The 19901-nt window shown below is 36.2% G+C and overlaps 1 protein-coding gene across 4 annotated transcripts in view; it reads left to right on the top strand.

Annotated features, from left to right (window-relative positions):
• Positions 1-1298: 1298 nt before the first annotated feature.
• LOC142181962 (uncharacterized) overlaps positions 1299-19901 on the top strand; it is a 48328-nt gene continuing 29725 nt past the window's right edge. For 2 of the 4 annotated variants that reach the window (XR_012710850.1, XR_012710848.1), the window contains exon 1: positions 1299-1841. Coding sequence is in view for 1 of the 4 variants with exons in the window: in XM_075255679.1 (XP_075111780.1) it covers positions 13365-14126 (762 nt within the window). In the remaining 3 variants the exon portion in view is untranslated. Of the gene's footprint in view, positions 1842-5298; positions 5733-12272; position 19901 lie in introns of those variants that run through there. The other 2 variants (XR_012710849.1, XM_075255679.1) reach the window with 2 other exon arrangements.

The raw sequence follows: 19901 nt of genomic DNA, 5'->3' as shown, positions 1-19901 counted from the left end.
AATCAGACACCCACCTGGATAACGAGGGAATATAGTTTCGCGTTTTAGCCATCAGGCTCCCACCTGGATAACGAGGGAATACAGTTCAAGTTTTAGCAATCAGGCGCCCACCTGGATAACAAGGGAATACAATTCAAGTTTTTGGCAATCAGACACCCACCTAGATAACGAGGGAATTCATTTCAAGTTAATTCATTGGCAGGCGCCCACCTGGAGAATGAGGAAATTTATTTCGTGTTCAAGTCATTTGCAGGCACCCACCTGGAGAATGAGGGAATTCATTTCAAGTTGGTCGCAGGCAACCACCTGGAGAACGAGAGAACTTATTTTAGAATTCATATCAAAGTCAAGCTATTGGCAGGCGCCCACCTGGAGAACGAGGGAATTTATTTCAGAGTTACTTCAATTCGCAAATTTAAGAAGCATCAGGAGCTTGCCTGAAGAACATGGTCCATTTTTCAATTTCATATTGAAGATCAAGTAGAGATTCAAGGAAGATTCAAGACAAGAAGTAGATAGGATCTTGTACTTTTCTTTTACTTCTGCTGTAATTTTTCTTTTATTTTCGATGTAATGGCAGGAACCGCGGACCGGAACCTCGACTGGCTCTCCACCTCAGTATACTCCGTCCTCTTACTCACCTCTGAACTACACGTGGCCTGATTCCTTTATAGCCAAGGATATGTAGGCAGCTCAGATACCAGGGCTCGGCCAAATCCCCCTTCCTCGTAGTTTTTGGTCTCCCTAAATAAGGGTCGGGTAAAAAAAAAACTGTCTAGTCGTTCTTTGTCCGAAAATACTTCGTATTTCCAGTCAAAGAGGAGCAGTTGTAGACATGTTATTTTTGACCCTCCCCAAGATTTTATATATTTTAGCACTTAAATACTTAGTTTAGGCCTAATACAATTATTTCAACTAATTTTGACTCTTTTACATTATTTTTATCACAAAATTGAAAAATACAAAAAATAGTTCCATATTTCTCTATTTAATTCATGTATTATGTATTTTTAAAAGGATATGTTACTTTGAACCTATTTTAGTGTATTATAATTCTTGAAAATATCAAAAATAGCTTCATGTCATAATATAGTTTGTTTTGATTAATTAGTAATGATTTTACAATTTTATAGTATATTGTTTTAGAAAAGAAATCAATATTTTTAGTCTTGCTTGTAGCCCAATTAAACCAATCTCTTAGCCCATAATCCAAAGCCCAATACACATTACCCATTAAGCCAACCCTAGAAGACTTTCTAGACTCTTCTTAATAAAATAAATAAAAAAAGAGACCCTGGAGCCAAAGAGTCTCGGCCGAGCTGGGAGATATCAAAAAAAAAAAAAAGCAAAGAGAAAGCCTCTAGTTCTGTTCATCTCTTTAATCGTGTCTGCACTTTGAAGTCATCAAAAACTTCTAAGGCTTTTTGTCGACCAAGCTCAACTAACACAGTGAGCATCTTCAAGTTCACACAACCTTCCCTTCTTTCTCCTCTCACCCTTGACATTACAGTGACTAAAGCCACCTCCGATTCTATAAAAAAAGAAGTGACCAACACTAATTTTCCGGCAATTCCAACTTTTACGGCTACTTTCGATACTGTTGAAGGAGACGACTAGGCAAATTTCGCTGCCATTTCTGAAAATTCGATTTAGATAGGCAAGTGAAATGAAAATGGGTTATGCTTGAGATCTGGTTCATGTTCGAGGAGTCGGTGTTCACAGTTTGTTCGAGCCTTGGTTTGCGGATTCTTGTTGGCTTATTCCGATTTTGTTCGAGTCGTGGCGTCAGCTTTTGCTTGTGTCTTTTGTTTCCAAACAAAGAATCATTAAAGGCTATTCAGGTCCATCTCATCTCCCTTTCTCATTTTTATAATCTATATGTGATTGAAATATAATAAGAACCACTAAAATTTGTTTAAGTTTTATGGGTTAAGGGATTTGAATTTTCTTAGTTGAATTTTGGTTTATAAAAATTTGATTTCTGTTTAATCAAGTTTGATTTCGATTGGGCTGTTATTCGTGATTGTTAGTTGAAGAAAGTGGTTTAATTTCCGAGAGTGTGCTGATACTGTTTGTTCGCTTTAATTCCTTTTTCCCAATATTTTCCTTTTTAGAGGTTCTAATCAAAAGGACGTAATATATGCATATGGACGAATTACTTGCTGTTCTAATTCTTATGTATTCTTATGTTCTTCTTTCAATTAAAAAAAATGCAAATGATTTGCTTGTCTCATTTTTGGCTAATTGTTAGCTTTATCTTAGGAATCCTAATTAAGATGATCACGTAGTGACAATTATAAGAATAAGATAATGGAATTTTAAATGGCTCTTCTTATATTTAAATTCACTCCTGCTTTATTTGTCCTTCTGTTTATTATAATTCGTCCGGTTTATTAGATATGTCAGATGCCATATTTGTTTGACGCGCCATGTTTGTGATGAACTTGCTTGAAAAAATGAGTGCGTGTCGTGGGAATGGGAAAAGGCCAAAGCTCATTAGTGATTAAATCTATTTGCATGCTTAAGATTAGGCCTGGTCTAATGAAAAAATGAGCACGAAGTGAATTTCATTTGCTTTAGTTTAATTTTGTTTCTACTTTTATTATTCGTTAGTAACATGTTTAGGCCAATCACGCTCGGACAGGCAAGCCTTAGGAGTTTTGTTATTTTTGAGGCGAGAGGTCGTTCCCTTAGTTAAATTTGTCCGGGAAATGCCCCGAAGGATTTGTACATATTTCATTCTGGGGAATGCCTTGTAGAACTTTGTAATGGGAGACCGAAAAATAGAACTTGTTGTATTTTTGTTTTATTTTCATTTTTATTTTTTTATTTTAGGTGGGAACAACCTCGAGCCTCTTTTGATTGTTTATTCTCTTTTTGTGTGTTATTACCTCAATTCGAATATTTTAAAAGTCGACTAGATCAATTATGCAACCGTACTAGTTACGGGACTCGGAAAATGCCTAACACCTTCTCCCGAGTCAAATGAACCCCCTTACCCTAATCTCTGGTGCAGACTTAATTTTGGAGTCTCAAGTGTTTTGAAAGGAAAAATTATTTTTAGAAAAAATGGTGACCTGACACACCGATATCAAATGTCAGGTGGCGACTCTGAGTTAATCCTTTTGAACACTATCTTTTGTCACTTTCAAAATTGAAAAACCCTTTTCAAGATTTTACTAATTTTTTTTATTTATCTAAGAGGGTTTAGTGAAGTTTGGTTAAAAAGGGGTGTGACAATGAATATTTTGGAGGTTGAAAGATCAAGATGTGTATAACTATTTGTAGAAGGTGAGTATCCCATGAAAGCACAAGGTCTTGATTTGGGAGCAAGTTTGTTGTTATATGGTTTTAACCAGGGGTAACATAAACAACCAAAAACTCTTAATTTAAAAGGTTTAGGGGATGTGTGAATGGGGCATTGAAAAGGAGAACGAAGTTTGAGCAATGGAGTAGGCATCCTATTGATAAGGTAGACAGCTGTTTGACAAGCCAATGACCAAAAACATGAAGGTACAGATGCATGGTACATTAAAGTTATAGCAGTATCTATGATATGTTGATGCTTGCGTTCAACTGTTCCAACAATTTGAGGAGTGTAGGGAGGACTAGTGAGATGTTGAATGCCATGTTGCGTAAGGATAGATTTTAAGCTTATGTATTCTCCACCCCATCTGAATAGAGTGTGCCAACAGTAAGGTGAAATTGGTTTTTCACCATTCTAAGAAAGTTCACAAATACTCCTTGAACATCTGATTTATTCTTTAATGGGAATAACCAAGTGTACTTTGTATAGTGATCCACAAAAATCACATAAAATCGAAAATTATCAAATGAGTGAATAGGAGAAGGATCCCAAATATCAGAGTACAAAAATTCAAAAGGTCTAGAATTACTAATGGAATTGTCACCAAAAGGAAGGCGATGACTTTTATTGCATAAGCATGAATGACAGAATGTAAAGGAATCGTCTCTACTACTAGCAATAGGAAGCTTAAAGGAAGAAACAAATGATTTCGTTATTCTAGGTTGAGGATGACCAAGTCTGGCATGCCATAGGTGCAATGTTGGCGTGGATGTAGTTGTGAAGTGAACAAGGGGAGAAGATGGACGATGTTGTGACTTGTCAGGTGGCCATTCATAGAGGTCCCCTTTGCTCTGTCCTTGCAGGAGGCGTGCCCCCATATTCAAATCCTTCACACAAAAAGAATAGGGAAAGAATTCAATAGATGCTTGATTGTGGCGACAAAATTTAGCAACTGAAATTAAATTTCTTTTGATTCTTGGAAAACAAAGAACATTATGCAGATGAAAAGGCTTAGTGTTATCATAAGAAAATGTAGTTTGACCAATATGAGTAATTGGTATTCCTTTACTGTCGCCGATGATGATTTCATCATTGCCTGAAAAGTGAGTAGCAGACTGAAGGGAGTTTGGATTATCTGTGATGCGGTGAGAAGCCCCCGAGTCAACAATCCATGAACTTGAGCAATTGGCAGCGTAGTTTGCATGATTAGTAAAATTTGCCTGAGCTTCAAGTGCATCGTGAGATTTAGAGCGGCACACCCTAGCTATATGACCAAACATGTCGCAAAGTTGGCACTGCACTCTTTGTTGATTAGACCCGTTATTGAACGCCTTTGAGTTGGTCATTTGTCCAGAAAAATTACGGTTGTTAGCCATGAAATTGGAATGCCCTCCCCTTCGCTGAGAACCAGTGTGGTTTCTTCCTTTAGATTGGTTAAACGAGGTGCGCTGTTGGCTAAATTTTGCAATGATAATAGGCTGCTCATTCTTTGATTCTGAGTGCTGGATGAAAATTTCATGAGCAAGAAGTTTGTCAAATAGTTCTTCGAAAGATATGTGATTATCACGAGCGCGTATAGCCGCGGAGATCTCTTTGTATTCTGCTCCAAGTCCGCTCAAAATTTTGATGACTAGTTCCTCATTTGTTATAGGTGAGCCAAAGGCATCCAAGTCATCCGCAATGGATTTAATATCTTTCATGTAGTCGCTGACTGGCTTGGAGTCTCGCCTGATGTTTAAGAATAACTCACGAAGACAAAAAATTCTTGCTTAAGATTTGTTCGCATAGGTCGTTTGCAACTGTCCCATGCATTTTTCGCATTAGCTGCTTGAGCAATCAGCGGCACAATGGATGGATCGACAGAGGCCATGATTGCACTGCGAACAAGGCTGTCTTGCCTTAGCCACAACTTATAGTTTAGATTAGAAAGTTGATTGCCTTTGTCATATGCAATATACACTGGAGGAATAATAGATGTGTCATCGATGTAGGATATGAGATCATATCCAAATAGTAAGGTGGTTACTTGGGCTTGCCAACTCGAATAGTTTGAGCTTCCCATCAGTTTGATCGAGAGCTGTGATGCTGGGTTGAAGGAAATCAGTTGTGTTGGTTGGATCACATGTCCATGGCTGAAAATAGTTGGTGAGGTGGTGGTGCTTGAGTTTTATCCCATTATGCTTTAACTGGATGAGGGAAAGAAAAAGTTGTAGACTTTTGGAATTGCTCGTATGAGCTTACGGCTTCTGATACAATAAAATAGTGAGTATTTGGTGTTCCAACTTGTATTATTCAGTCATGTAAATGGGTACATTTATATCTGAAGAAGTACATTTGTAGTAGGGGTTTTGTAGATGGGGAAGAGAGGTTTAGGAGATATATACAACAATTTGAATTCAAATGAGAATCTTAGCTCTGCTTATCCTTATCCTTATCACTTTTTACCTTTCTTCACTAATTATTCACATACTCACACCCCAACCATTTTTTTTGTGTAAAAAATAAAAGTGAAAAAAGAAACAACAAAGAAATGAAAAATAACAACCATAGAGTTGCTTATCTAAACTCTAAAGGTTTGTCAAGTGCTTACTCTTCCATGAAGAAGACACAAGTACTATCGAGTACTCGATCGGATGTGCAATCTTCTATCTCCCTAAGAGTACATTTCGATGTTTGTCAAATATTTTTTTAATTACATTCAAATAAATACAAAATGAGATGAATCTTATTGATTGATTACTCCATAATTTATTAGATAAGAATTGGAAAATTTTCTCAAGTTTACTTCCCAAATAACTTTAAAACGAACAAGTAAGGCTGCGGGGAAGTGCACAATTAGCCAATAATAAGACATGTATTTACTTTTAATTCATTGTTTAAAATATCTTTAGTCTTTAGCCACTACTTTAATAAACTTTACTCGCCCTAATGAAAATACCCTTCTGCTCATAAAGTTCAGGACCAAGTGTCCTTAACTTATGAGCTTGTTACTGTAAGTTCAGGATTAGCTATCCTTAATTTATAAGCTTTTAAGTCTAAGTTTAGGACTACTTGTCCTTAACTTTTGAACTTGTAACTCTAAATTCAGGACTACATGTCCTTAACTTTTGAACTTGGAACTCAAAGTTTAGGACTACCTGTCCTTAATTAATGTGCTTGTAACTCTAAGTTAAGGACTACCTGTCCTTAATTTCTCTGCTTGTAATAATGCTGTATTTTGTCCCGGGCCCGGGCCTTAGTGGGCCTAACGGGCTGGGCCTCGCGGTCCCGGGCTTCGTGGTCCTGGGCTCTGGCGGTCCCGGGCCTGGCGGTCCCGGTCTTCGTGGGCTCAATGGGTGGAACCGGCCCGTGACGGGCCTAAGCCCACATGGTCCTGTGCTTAACGTGCCGGGCTCGTGGGCCTAGCAGACTTAGCGTTTTTTTTTTTTTTTTTTAAAGACAAATTCTTGTAGTATCATGGCTATATTAAAAATATATATGTAGTATATATGTATATCTAATTATTAAAGTGCTTGACGAAAAAGAAAATAACAAAACAATAGTAAAACACTAAATTGTCATGCATAATATATTTTCTTGTAGTATATTATATTGTATCTTATGTATATATATTCTCTTATATATTTTCTTTTAGTATATGTATTGTATCTTATGTATATATATTCGCATAATATATTTTCTTGTAGTATATATATTGTATCTTATGTATATATGTTCGCATAATATATTTTCTTGTAGTATATATATTGTATATTATGTATATATATTCGCATAATATATTTTCTTGTAGTATATTATATTGTATCTTATGTATATATATTCGCATAATATATTTTCTTGTAGTATATATATTGTATCTTATGTATATATATTCGCATAATATATTTTCTTGTAGTATATTATATTGTATCTTATGTATATATATTCTCTTATATATTTTCTTGTAGTATATATATTGTATATTATGTATATATTGTAGCATAATATATTGTCTTGTAGTATATATATTGTATCTTATGTATATATATTCTCTTATATATTTTCTTGTAGTATATTATATTGTATCTTATGTATATATATTCTCTTATATATTTTCTTGTAGTATATATATTGTATATTATGTATATATTGTAGCATAATATATTGTCTTGTTATATTATGTATATATTTTTCGCATAATATATTTTCTTGTAGTATATTATATTGTATCTTATGTATATATATTCTCTTATATATTTTCTTGTAGTATATATATTGTATATTATGTATATATTGTAGCATAATATATTGTCTTGTAGTATATATATTGTATCTTATGTATATATATTCTCTTATATATTTTCTTGTAGTATATTATATTGTATCTTATGTATATATATTCTCTTATATATTTTCTTGTAGTATATATATTGTATATTATGTATATATTGTAGCATAATATATTTTCTTGTAGTATATATATTGTATCTTATGTATATATATTCTCTTATATATTTTCTTGTAGTATATATATTGTATATTATGTATATATTGTAGCTTATAAACAATTCTAAGTATAGACAAAGAAATATTGCGAAAAGAAGCTCATGGGTAGAAGCAATAAATTTTATTACCAAAAAATGGCATATCTTTCTTAGTCATCCTTCCCCCAATGGAATGAGCACAACAAGGTACTAATACCACCATTAGAAGGAAAAAAACTAAGGAAGATGTGCCAAAATACAAGTTACATATTATTCTATGTATTATCTCTAACAAATCTCATAAATCCTTCAAGGTTCGGAGGAGGTTGCGTTGGTGGTGGTGGAAAATAAGCTTGTTCATCACCACTTCCGGGCGAAGCCGAATCCTCCGCAAGTTCCGCTATCATTTCTTCATAAGCTTCATCTATCGCCGGTTGTGCTTCTGCAATTCCAAAGTTTCTTCTACTTCTACGGTTTGAATAAAAAAGCCAATTAAGAGCCATTCTAACCTTTTCAATTTCTATGTTTAATATTCGCATACCATCACCGACAATTAAATGATAAATATGACAAATACATCTAACATGGAAAATATTAGTAAATGCAGGATTTAGTGTTGTTGTAAGCATGCCTATAGCACTGGTGTTACTAGAAGCATTATCCATTGAAATTGCCATTATTTTATCGCTAAAGCAAAAATATCTACAAATATCTGCAACAATGTTAGCTATAAACTTACTTGTGTGACGCGAATTAATTATTCTATATGCAATTATGCGTTTTTGCATTATCCATTCCTCATCTATCCAATGACTTGTAACAGTTAGGTAATCACAATCATTACCACTTCTACCAATATCAGTAGTAATAGAAATCCGATTAGGTATATGAGTAAATAAATACTGCAAATATTGTTCATATTCATGTTTGAATTTATAAATATCACTCTTAACTGTTGCGCGAGGCCAACCTTTATAAGTAGGATTAAACACTCTTCTAATATAATGAACCCAATTAGGATTAGAAGCAAAAGTATAAGGTAAGCACATAACAGTAATCATCTTTGCTAATTCTTCACGATCTCTATTTGGATCGTAATATAAAATACCTCCGGTGACAGTGTTAATTCCGGGTTGAACTAGATTTGAACCTGTACTAGGGTTAACCGCAGAATCTACACTTGTCCCCTCTAGCTGCGCTTTCATTTGAAAAAATCTAGCCTTATCTCTAGGGTGTGTTTTTATGTGCCTAGTCAAACTACCTGTGTCGCTACGGTCTCCAGTATATTTATGCGACATTAATTTCCCACAAGTTTTACACTTAGCCTTATTTTTTTCTCTTACTTGAGTAAAAAAATTCCAAACTAATGATGTTTCTAGGCGTTTAGCATGTTCTCTATTAAAAGTAGGAGTTTCTACAGGTGGGTCGACCGGTGCATCACTTGGGTTATTAAGAGGACTAGTAGGTGTATCATCTAAATCCGGTGCTTGGGTTTCATCATCATCCTCATTTTCCTCATTATTTTCTAAGATGGTTTCATTAGGATAAAGAGCATTCATAATTTCATCATCTAATCTATCACCTGGTGCAACATTATGATAAAATTCACTATCGGTAAATTGAAAACAAGGGTGATCACTATCAAGAATTACGGAAGGAGGAGGACGTCTAGGTTGGCGACTACTTTCAACTTGCTTATCTTTTCTAGGTCGGGGAGCCGGGGGAAGGGTAGTTGGTTGGCCACTACTTTCACCGGTTTTATCTTTTCCTTTACCAAATATTTTTTTCAAAGTAAATGCCATATTAATTATAATTATGCAAACTAAACCACACAAAAATATATTCTAAAAACGTAAGAGTTGAAACGAGTTTACCGGATTGCCGAACAACTTCTTGAAAATTGAAAATCGTTGAACACTTGAAAACTTCAATTCAACAACTTCACAATTTTTCACGAAATTTCAACAATAAATTAAGTAATTGTAGTAGAGAGATTGAGAGAGATTGAGAGATATTGAGAGATATTGATGAATTGGTGAATAAAAATGAAAGAATGAGGGAGTATTTATAGTTGAGAAATGGGGAAAAGTGTAATTATATAAAGTTTGGGGTTAAAATAAAGTTGGGGGGCCAAATGACCATTTTTTAAAATTAAAAACGGTCATATTTTCAGCCCAAACGGCTAGATTTTAAATATGGCCGTTGTAGAATTTTAATTTTTTTTTTAAAAATAGCCGTTGGGCCCGCCAGGACCGGCCCAGGCCCGCCTGCCGGTCCCGGGCTAAACGGTCCCGGGCTCGTGGGCTCAACCTTGAAGACCAGCCCGTGACGGGCTCAGGAGGCCCACCAAGACCGGCCCACCCAGGACCGGCCCACCAAGCCCGTTAGGACCGCGGGCCCGGTCCAGTACGATTCAGGCCCAGCCCACCGAGCAACCCTAGCTTGTAACTCTAAGTTAAGGACCAATTGTCCTTAATTTTTGAACTTCCAACTCTAAGTTCAGGACCAAATGTCCTTAACTTATGAGCTTGTTCTTGTAAGTTCAGGACTAACTGTCCTTAATTTATGAGCTTGTGAGTCTAAGTTAAGGACTACCTGTCCTTAGTTTTTGAGCTTGTAACTCTATGTTCAGGACTACCCGTCCTTAATTTCTGTGCTTGTAACTCTAAGTTAAGGGCTACATGTCCTTAATTTCTGTGGTTGTAACTCTAAGTTAAGGACCAAATCCTTTCAACAACACATGCATCAACAAGAGTCAGAACTCCACCTATAGAGAGTGGGTGAATTCTCGTTCAAATACTTCCTCCTTTCCTCAACAGGCTACTCAAAGAACTTATGTCCAGCTTCTAGCACATTCTCAAGAACTTCAACAGGAGTGTAACACTCAACAAATTTATAAAAGTTTCAAGATATGCTAAATATAGAATTTAAATTTTTTTTATCTTAAATAATACTTATATTACAGATTTTAACCCTTGTTATTGATTTTTGAGTTACTTCTCTATTTATAAATAATTGGATATATAATTAGGGAAATATTAATAATTTTAATGTTATTAATTACTAAAATTAGGTATAATTAAATACAAGTTAAGTCACAAAAAAATAGAAAAGGGAAAACAAATAAAAAGGAAAACGTGAAAAGTCCTTAACCCATAAAGGGTTGTGGACTGCAAAAAGAAGTAAAAAGGGGTTTGGACTAAGTAACAGAATACGAACAATCTGAAACGCAAAATTAAAAAAAGCCCTTGTTCACGCACAAACGCAGAATCGTGAGATAGAGCCTTGCTGCTCAATACTCACACAGGTAACGTGAAGTTTATGTTTCTTTACAAGTCACTAACTCTTGAACTCAGGTATATAAAATTTCCTATTTTCAATTACCCTAAAGTAGTAGTAGGTAAGAATTGGATAGTTAATTCCCTTCTTCCTCTATATCAACAATAAACTTCATGTTTAAGCGTGAAACTTTAAAATTGATTAAAATGCACTGGTTGTTGTAGAATCGATTGTTTGACTAGTGTCAATTGGACTGGGGCCTACGTATTGGCTCGAGAAGTTTTGAGGTGAGTTGATATAACCCCTTTACTAAAGTGGTTTAACTCACAAAAACATGCATACAAGGTGCTTGATGAATTGCTTAAAAGAGTTAAATTTACTTAATTGGAGTGAGTGAGTACCTATTAACTTAGAATTGTTCTAGCAAAAGTTTAGATGATTTATTATGATATATGTGTATAAATTTTCAGATTTTTGTGTTATTCTTATATGCTATTTTCATGTAAAATTTATGAAGAAACAAGAATCTTTAGAAATATTTTTACATGTTTATTTCATTCTTATGGCATGCTTTGCATTTAAGGATACCAGCATGAGCATGAACATGATGTTCTATAAAGAAAAGATTTAGACTTGAAAAGTCACAAGAAGAAATTTTAGAAAGAAAAGATTTTTGGGAGTATCCTTTATTTTAAGAAGGGGTCATCGTCCAGGCCAAGGGTCCTAACCAAGGCGTTGACTTCCTGAAACTATTTGTGCCAAAGTGGGCGCACACGAGACAAGGGTCTCATTGCTGAGAATTTACTTAGCCATGCTAATGTATGATACATGAGCGCTGAGAACCGTGAAGCGAGTGACACCTCGTGGATTGGGCCTATTTGATCAGGTTGGGATCGAACCCGTGCTAATCATATGGTGACTAAGACAGAATTAAGTCAGGATAGTTGAAACTCCCAAAGTATAAAGTGAAGTATTTTTTTATAAGAAAGAAAAAGAAAAGAATTTCTTTTAGAATATTCATAAACTGCTATTATGCAATAATTTTAGAATTATTCTTATAAGCTTTATGTTTTACATGCATTTAGAACCTTTGCTCATAATGTATATGTTATTAAAGTTTCGCCCCCTGTTGTTGTCACTCACTGAGTTCAATGGATGGTATTGACGTTCTCTTTTGGGAACCTACATTGGTCTGTAGTACAACGTAGGAACCGGTTTTGCAGGCGAGCAGGCTACTGGTTAGGACTTCCTTCTCATCCAGTGCTATTGATGAGCTCCGCTTTTGTTCATGGAGTATTCCTTAGAGTTATCTTTATTTAGTTATTTCTTTGTTTACTTAGAGAACTGGCCAGGAAATCTCATGCCCTGAGCAGTGCGTCAGTTTATCAGTAGAGGCTTCATGGACATAGTCGTTGGGTTAAGATTTAGATATTTTTGATAATGACTTAGCAGTATTTTATTGGTTACTACGAATAAAGTTTTGAAGTTGGCTTATTTTAGATATTTTAAATTATTTAAAAGTATTTGGTTATAGTAGTGCCTTGTGGCATATAAAGTTTGAAGTTATGACAGATTTGATAAGCGCAGATGGTTCGCTCGGTCATGTTTAGTGATTGGGTGCTGGGCCCGGCTTGTTCAGAAAATGGGTCCTGACAAACTTGGTATCAGAGCCTCTGGTTTATGGAGTCCAAGTGTCTATGAAGCCGTGTTAGTAGAGTCTTGCTTATGGGTATGAAGCGTGCCATACTTATAAATAGGAGGCTACAAGCATTTAGGAAAAATCTCATTTTTTTCATACTTTAGATCGTGTAGTAGAGCCTACCTCTAAGAAATTATCTAATGTATTCATTTCTCCAAAACTCGGAGAAATGGCTCATACTCGCAACTCTGACACCGACACTCAGGATGCTGCTCAAGAAACTATTGCTACTATTGTGGCTCAAGGTAGAACTAAGAAGGCTTTAACTCAGAAAAGGAAGGGTAGATCCATAAAAGGGGTCCAAGTACCCCGAGTTGAACGTGAAGAAAGGGTGGATAATGATGAGCAAGTACCTCAGGATCCCGTGCTTCCCCCAATAGCAGATCCGGCTCAGACAACTATATCCCCAAAGGTGGGTCAGATATTTAATGCAGTCAACAACGCTATGGAGATGTTTAAAGACTTCATGGCCAACCAGAATGAGAGAAGAGATTAGATTCCACCTCAATCAAATAGACAGAACAATTTTGAGTCCTCAAGAGTGAATGAATTTTTGAAGTTGAATCCTCCAGTGTTCCATGGTTCTATAGTTGATGAATATCCAATGTTGTGATTGATGATGAAAGCATTTGATGATGAAGCTGTGGAGCTAGCAGCTTACCAGCTTAGAGATGTGGCTGGCGCTTGGTTTGAGATGTGGGAAAAGGAAAGAGATGAAAATGATGGTTCGCCTACTTGGGAAGAATTTGAAGAGGCCTTCATGTCTAGCTTTATCCCAAAAGAGGATAGGGAAGCTAAGGTTACAGAGTTCGAACAGCTCAAGCAATGGAATAAAAGTGTGCAAGAGTACTACATAGAATTCATAAGGCTAGCTAAGCATGCTCCTCACATGGTTAAGACAGAAAAAGCAAAGATTCGCAGGTTTGTTGGTGGTTTGGCTTACCACATTAAGGATACGATATTAAATGTAGCGGTAGGAATGACAACTTTCTCTTCTATTATGGGATTCGCCAAGCACTTAGAAAAAGACATACAACAAAGGAGAGAAGAAAAAAAGCATAACAAGAAAGCCCGGACAACGGGCAGGTTTAATGGTACATCCAGCGGAGGTGGAAGGGATTCCTCTAATAAGGATTCATTAGCACCAGCTCAGTCCAGTCATCAGTCTGGTGGTGGGTATTTCTTCAGACGTACTCAGAGTTATGGAAACCATCTCTCCAGAATCAGAATTTTAGGACATCATCCTCACATAGCCAGAGTCATGCTGAGAAATATTCACACCAACAAGGTCTTTGTGGAACATGTAAGTGGCAACATTCAGGTCAGTGCAAGCTCGGTTTTTATGGTTGCTATCATTGTCGAGACATGGGTCATATAAAGGCCAACTACGCAAAGTTGCGATGTAATTTCAGTGGTGGATCAACTCGTCCTTCTAGTTCCTCAGCTACTGTAGTTGCACCACCTCAGGCTCGTGGTTCTCATAATTAGACCGGATATGGGGCAGGCAGAGGTGCAGATCGAGTTACTCCAGAAGGGGGACAACCCCGTTTGTTTGCTACACTTGATCGTCAGAGTGCAGAGGCATCTGCAGAAGTTATTACAGATATAATTTTAGTCTGCTCACATAATGCTTATGCCATAATGGATCCAGGTTCAACGTTTTCATATGTGACTCCATACTTTGCAATTAACCTCGGGCTAGAACCTGAACAACTTAGTGAGCCATTCCTGGTATCTACTCTAGTTGGCGAGTCAGTGAAATTCACTAGAGTCTATAGAGCTTGTATAGTTTCAGTCCAAGGTCGCAACACCAAAGCCGATCTCATAGAGTTAGAAGTGGTGGATTTTAATGTGATCATGGGTATGGATTGATTGTCTTCCTGCTATGCCATGTTAGATTGTCGTGCCAAGATAGTCAAGTTCCAATTTCCAAATGAAGAAATCTTAGAGTGGAAGGGTAGTTCAGCATCGCTTATAGGTAAGTTTATTTCTTACCTTAAGGCACAACAAATGGTCAGTAAAGGGTGTCTCGCCTATTTGGCTCACATCATTAATCCAGAATTAGAACCACCAGCTCTTCAGTCAGTGTTAGAGAATTTCTAGAAGTTTTCCCAGATGACCTTCCTGGACTTCCTCCTGAAAGAATCATAGACTTTGGCATTGATCTCATGCCAGGCACTCAGCCCATATCTATACCTTCTTATAGGATGGCTCTATAAGAACTTAATAAGTTGAGAGAACAATTGAAATACCTTCTTGATAAGGGCTTCATCAGGCCGAGTGTTTCACCGTGGGGTGCCCAGGTCCTGTTTGTCAAGAAGAAAGATGTGTCTCTCAAAATGTGTGTTGACTATCGGCAGTTGAATAAAGTTACCATTAAGAACAAGTACACACTACCAAGAATTAATGATTTATTTGATCAACTTCAGGGTGCAAAGTACTTTTCAAAAATAGACTTGAGGTCGGGGTACCATCAGTTGAGAATCAAAGAAGAAGATATATCTAAAACAGCCTTTAGAACTCGCTACGAGCACTATGAATTTTTAATAATGTCCTTCGAGTTGACAAATACTCCAGCTGCATTCATGGACCTCATGAATAGAGTTTTCAAGCCATTTCTTGATACTTTTATTATCGTGTTTATAGACGATATTTTGGTATACTCTAAGAGCAAGGAAGATCATGCAGACACCTCAGAATATCCTAGCAGACCTTGAAGAAGAATGAGCTTTATGCCAAATTTTCAAAATTTGAGTTCTGGTTGTAGTTAGTGGCATTCTTAGGCCACATGGTATCTAGTAAAGGAATAAAAGTAGATCCTTATAAGACAGAAGTATTTATGAACTGGCCTAGGCCGACAACGCCAACCGAAATCAGGAGTTTCTTGGGGTTAGCTGGCTACTATAAAAGGTTTGTAGAGGGGTTTTCCTCACTTGTAGCTCCATTAACTAAGTTGACTCAGAAAGCAGTTAAGTTCCAATGGTTAGACGCTTGTGAGCAAAGTTTTCATGAGTTAAAGAAGAGGTTGACCACTGCACCTGTGTTAACCTTGCCTGACAAGTTCAGGTGGATTCACAGTGTATTGTGATGCCTCCAGAGTGAGCCTTGATTGTGTTCTTATGCAAAATGAAAAAGTTATTGCTTATGCTTTTAGGTAGTTAAAGAATCATGAAAAGAACTACCCCACACACGACTTGGTTCTTTCATCAATGGTGTTTGCATTAAAAATATGGCGACACTACCTTTATGGTGATCATTCTGAAGTGTTTACATATTACAAAAGCCTCCAGTACATTTTCAAGCAAAAAGAATTAAATTTGAGACTGAGAAGATGGCTCGAGCTATTGAAATATTATGACATCAATATCCTTTATTACCCGGGCAAATCTAATGTGGTAGTAGATGCACTTAGTAGGAAGTCAATGAGTGTCTTGGCCCATCTTGCAGTACAAAGGCGATCTTTGGTTCGAGAAATTAAAAAACTAGCAAATGATGGAATTATATTGGATGAGAACGAAGAAGGAGGTATGATTGCTTATGCCTTTGCGCAATCCTCCCTTGTTGCGCATGTTAAGGCTAAGCAAGACGAAGATCCGTACTTAGTGAAGTTAAAATAAGGAGTTAGAAACAAAGAAAGCACTACTTTCACTCTAGGAAGTGATGGAATTTTGAAGTTGATTGATCGTTTATGTGTGCATGATGTAGATGGTCTTAGGAAGGCCATAATGTAAGAAGCTCACAGTTCGAGGTACTCTATCCACCCGGGTGCTACCAAAATGTATCTAGATTTGAAAGAGTTGTATTGATAGAAAGGCATGAAGAAACAAGTAGCAGATCATGTGGCTAAATGTTTGAATTGCCAGCAAGTCAAAGCCGAGCATCAGAGGCCTAGTGGCCTAGCTCAAGATATAGAGATATCACAGTGGAAGTGGGAGTTGATTAATATGGATTTAGTATAGGTCTACCTCGCACGTACCGTAAGCACGATTCAATTTGGGTTATTGTAGACCGACTGACAAAGTCCGCGCATTTCCTTCCAGTAAAGACGACAGATTCCGTAGAGCAGTATGCATAGTTGTACATCAAATAAATAGTCTGATTGCATGGTACTCCAGTTTCAATCATATCTGATAGAGGCCCTCAGTTCACAGCGCATTTTTGGAAGGCATTTCAGAAAAGATTAGGTACCAAGGTCAATTTGAGCATCGCTTTCCATCCACAAATAGATGGCCAGGCAGAAAGGATCATTCAGACGCTCGAAAATATGTTGCATGCATGTGTTATAGATTTTGGAGGTAATTGGGATGATCACTTGCCACTTATAGAATTTTCTTACAATAACAACTATCGGGCTAGCATCGGTATGACTCCTTATGAAGCATTGTATGTGCGAAGATGTAGGTCTCCAGTGGGTTGGTTTGAACCAGCAGAGGTACCGTTGATTGGTCTAGAGTTTATTTGTGAGGCCTTAGAGAAAGTTCAGCTAATCAGGGAAAGACTGAAAGCGACCCAGTGTCGTCAAAAGTCTTATTCTGACAAGAGGCATCGTGAGTTAGAGTTCATGGTTGGTGATAAGGTGTTTTTAAAAGTTTCACCAATGAAAGGAGTTATGAGGTTTGGTAAGAAAGGGAAACTTAGCCCTAGATTTATCAGACCTTATGAAATTCTAGAAAAAAAGGGAAACGTGGCTTATGAGCTAGCGCTGCCCGTTCAGTTATGCTCTGTTCATCCTGCCTTTCATGTGTCTATGCTTGGAAAGTACATTCATGATGAGTCGCATATAATACCTGTCGATACCATAAAAACTAAAGAAGGCTTGACTTAGGAAGAGGTACCTATAGAAATTCTCGATAGGAAAGTAAAAAAGTTGAGAACAAAAGGTATAGCATCGGTAAAGGTTTTATGGAATAATCATGATTCAAAAGAGGCTACGTGGGAGGTCGAGGAAGATATGAGAGAGAAATATCCATATTTATTTGAGGAAAAATGTATGTGAACCTATGTTTGGTTTGATATTTATATTTCATTTATTAAATACAAGTAAGCATGTCTTTATGTCCTTGCTAGATTATACTTAGCTGCTGAAGTAATTTAGTTTTTGTCAGGGTATCTTTAGTTATTTAATAATTTAGTGTCATGCCAGATTATATTTAATTCATTAAAGTTATTTACTTTTTGTAAAGTGTTGTGCTTTAGAATTTGGTTGGTTATTGTGGTATCTCATTACCGGAGTGTGTGTAACTAGTTTATGAGTTGTGTATGGTGCCTAGAAATGGCCTGTTATAATGTATTTGGTTGTTGTTGGTGTATTTGTGGTATTTGTGACAGGAATTTTTTTTGGATAATCCAATTTACAAGGGAGACTCTGCCGAAATTTGTAAAATTTTAGGGAGTTAACCAAAATTTAGAGTCCCTTGCAAAATTGAGTAGTGCTAAGAAAACTTAAGAGGTTCAAGGACCTAAGAAATGATTGTTAGCTTAAGAATAAGGCCCTAGCAACATTCGAGGACAAATGTTTTCAAGGAGGGAAGATTGTAACACTCCTCAAATTTATAAAAGTTTCAAGATATGCTAAATATAGAATTCAAATTTTTTTATCTTAAATAATTCTTCTATTGCGGATTTAAACCCTTGTAATTGATATTTGAGTTACTTCTCTATTTATAACTAGTAATTGGATATACAATTAGGGGAATATTAATAATTTTAATGTTATTAATTACTAAAAGTAGGTATAATTAAATACAAGTTAAGTCACAAAAAAAATAGAAAAGGGAAAACAAATAAAAAGGAAAACGTGAAAAGTCCTTAACCCATAAAAGGGTTGTGGACTGCAAAAAGAAGTAAAAAGGGGTTTGGACTAAGAAACAGAATACGAACAATCTGAAATGCAGAATTAAAAAAAGCCCTTGTTCACGCACAAACGCAGAATCGTGAGATAGAGCCTTGCTGCTCAATACTCACGCAGGCAACAGGAAGTTTAGGTTTCTTTACAAGTCACTAACTCCTGAACTTAGGTATATAAAATTCCCTATTGTCAATTACCCTAAAGTAGTAGTAGGTAAGAATTGGATAGTTAATTCTCTTCTTTCTCTATATCAACAATAAACTTCATGTTTAAGCGTTGAAACTTTAAAATTGATTAAAATGCACTGGTTGTTGTAGAATCGATTGTTTGATTAGTGTCAATTGGACTGGGGACTACGTATTGGCTCGAGAAGTTTTGAGGTGAGTTGATATAACCCCTTTACTAAAGTGGTTTAACTCACAAAAACATGCATACAAGGTGTTTGATGAATTGCTTAAAAGAGTTAAATTTACTTAATTGGAGCGAGTGAGTACCTATTAACTTAGAATTGTTCTAGCAAAAGTTTAGATGATTATTATGATATATGTGTATAAATTTTCAGATTTTTGTGTTATTCTTATATGCTATTTTCATGTAAAATTTATGAAGAAACAAGAATCTTTAGAAACACTTTTACATGTTTATTTCATTCTTATACCATGATTTACATTTAAGGATACCAGCATGAGCATGAACATGATGTTCTATAAAGAAAAGATTTAGACTTGAAAAGTCACAAGAAGAAGTTTTAGAAAGAAAAGATTTTTGGGAGTATCCTTTATTTTAAGAAGGGGTCATCGTCCAGGCCGAGGGTCCTGACCAAGGCGTTGACTTCCTGAAACTATTTGTGCCAAAGTGGGCGCACACGAGCCGAGGGTCTCATTGCTGAGAATTTACTTATCCATGCTAATGTATGATACATGAGCGCTGAGAACCGTGAAGCGAGTGACACCTCGTGGATTGAGCCTATTTGATCAGGTTGGGATCAAACCCGTGCCAATCATACGGTGACTAAGATAGAATTAAGTCAGGATAGTTGGAACTCCCAAAGTATAAAGTGATGTATTTTTTTATAAGAAAGAAAAAGAAAAGAATTTCTTTTAGAATATTCATAAATTGCTATTATGCAATTATTTTAGAATTATTCTTATAAGCTTTATATTTATATGCATTTAGAACCTTTGCTCGTAATGCATATGTTATTAAAATTTCGCCCCTTGTTGTTGAGACTCACTGAGTACAATGGATGGTACTGACATTCTCTTTTGGGAACCTACATTGGTCTGTGGTATAACGTAGGAACCG

Source organism: Nicotiana tabacum, chromosome 6 (genome assembly GCF_000715075.1).
Source record: "Nicotiana tabacum cultivar K326 chromosome 6, ASM71507v2, whole genome shotgun sequence".
Classification (NCBI taxonomy): domain Eukaryota; kingdom Viridiplantae; phylum Streptophyta; class Magnoliopsida; order Solanales; family Solanaceae; genus Nicotiana; species Nicotiana tabacum.
The sequence above is the reverse complement of the archived record's forward strand: the minus strand, read 5'-3'. Positions and strand labels throughout refer to the sequence as shown.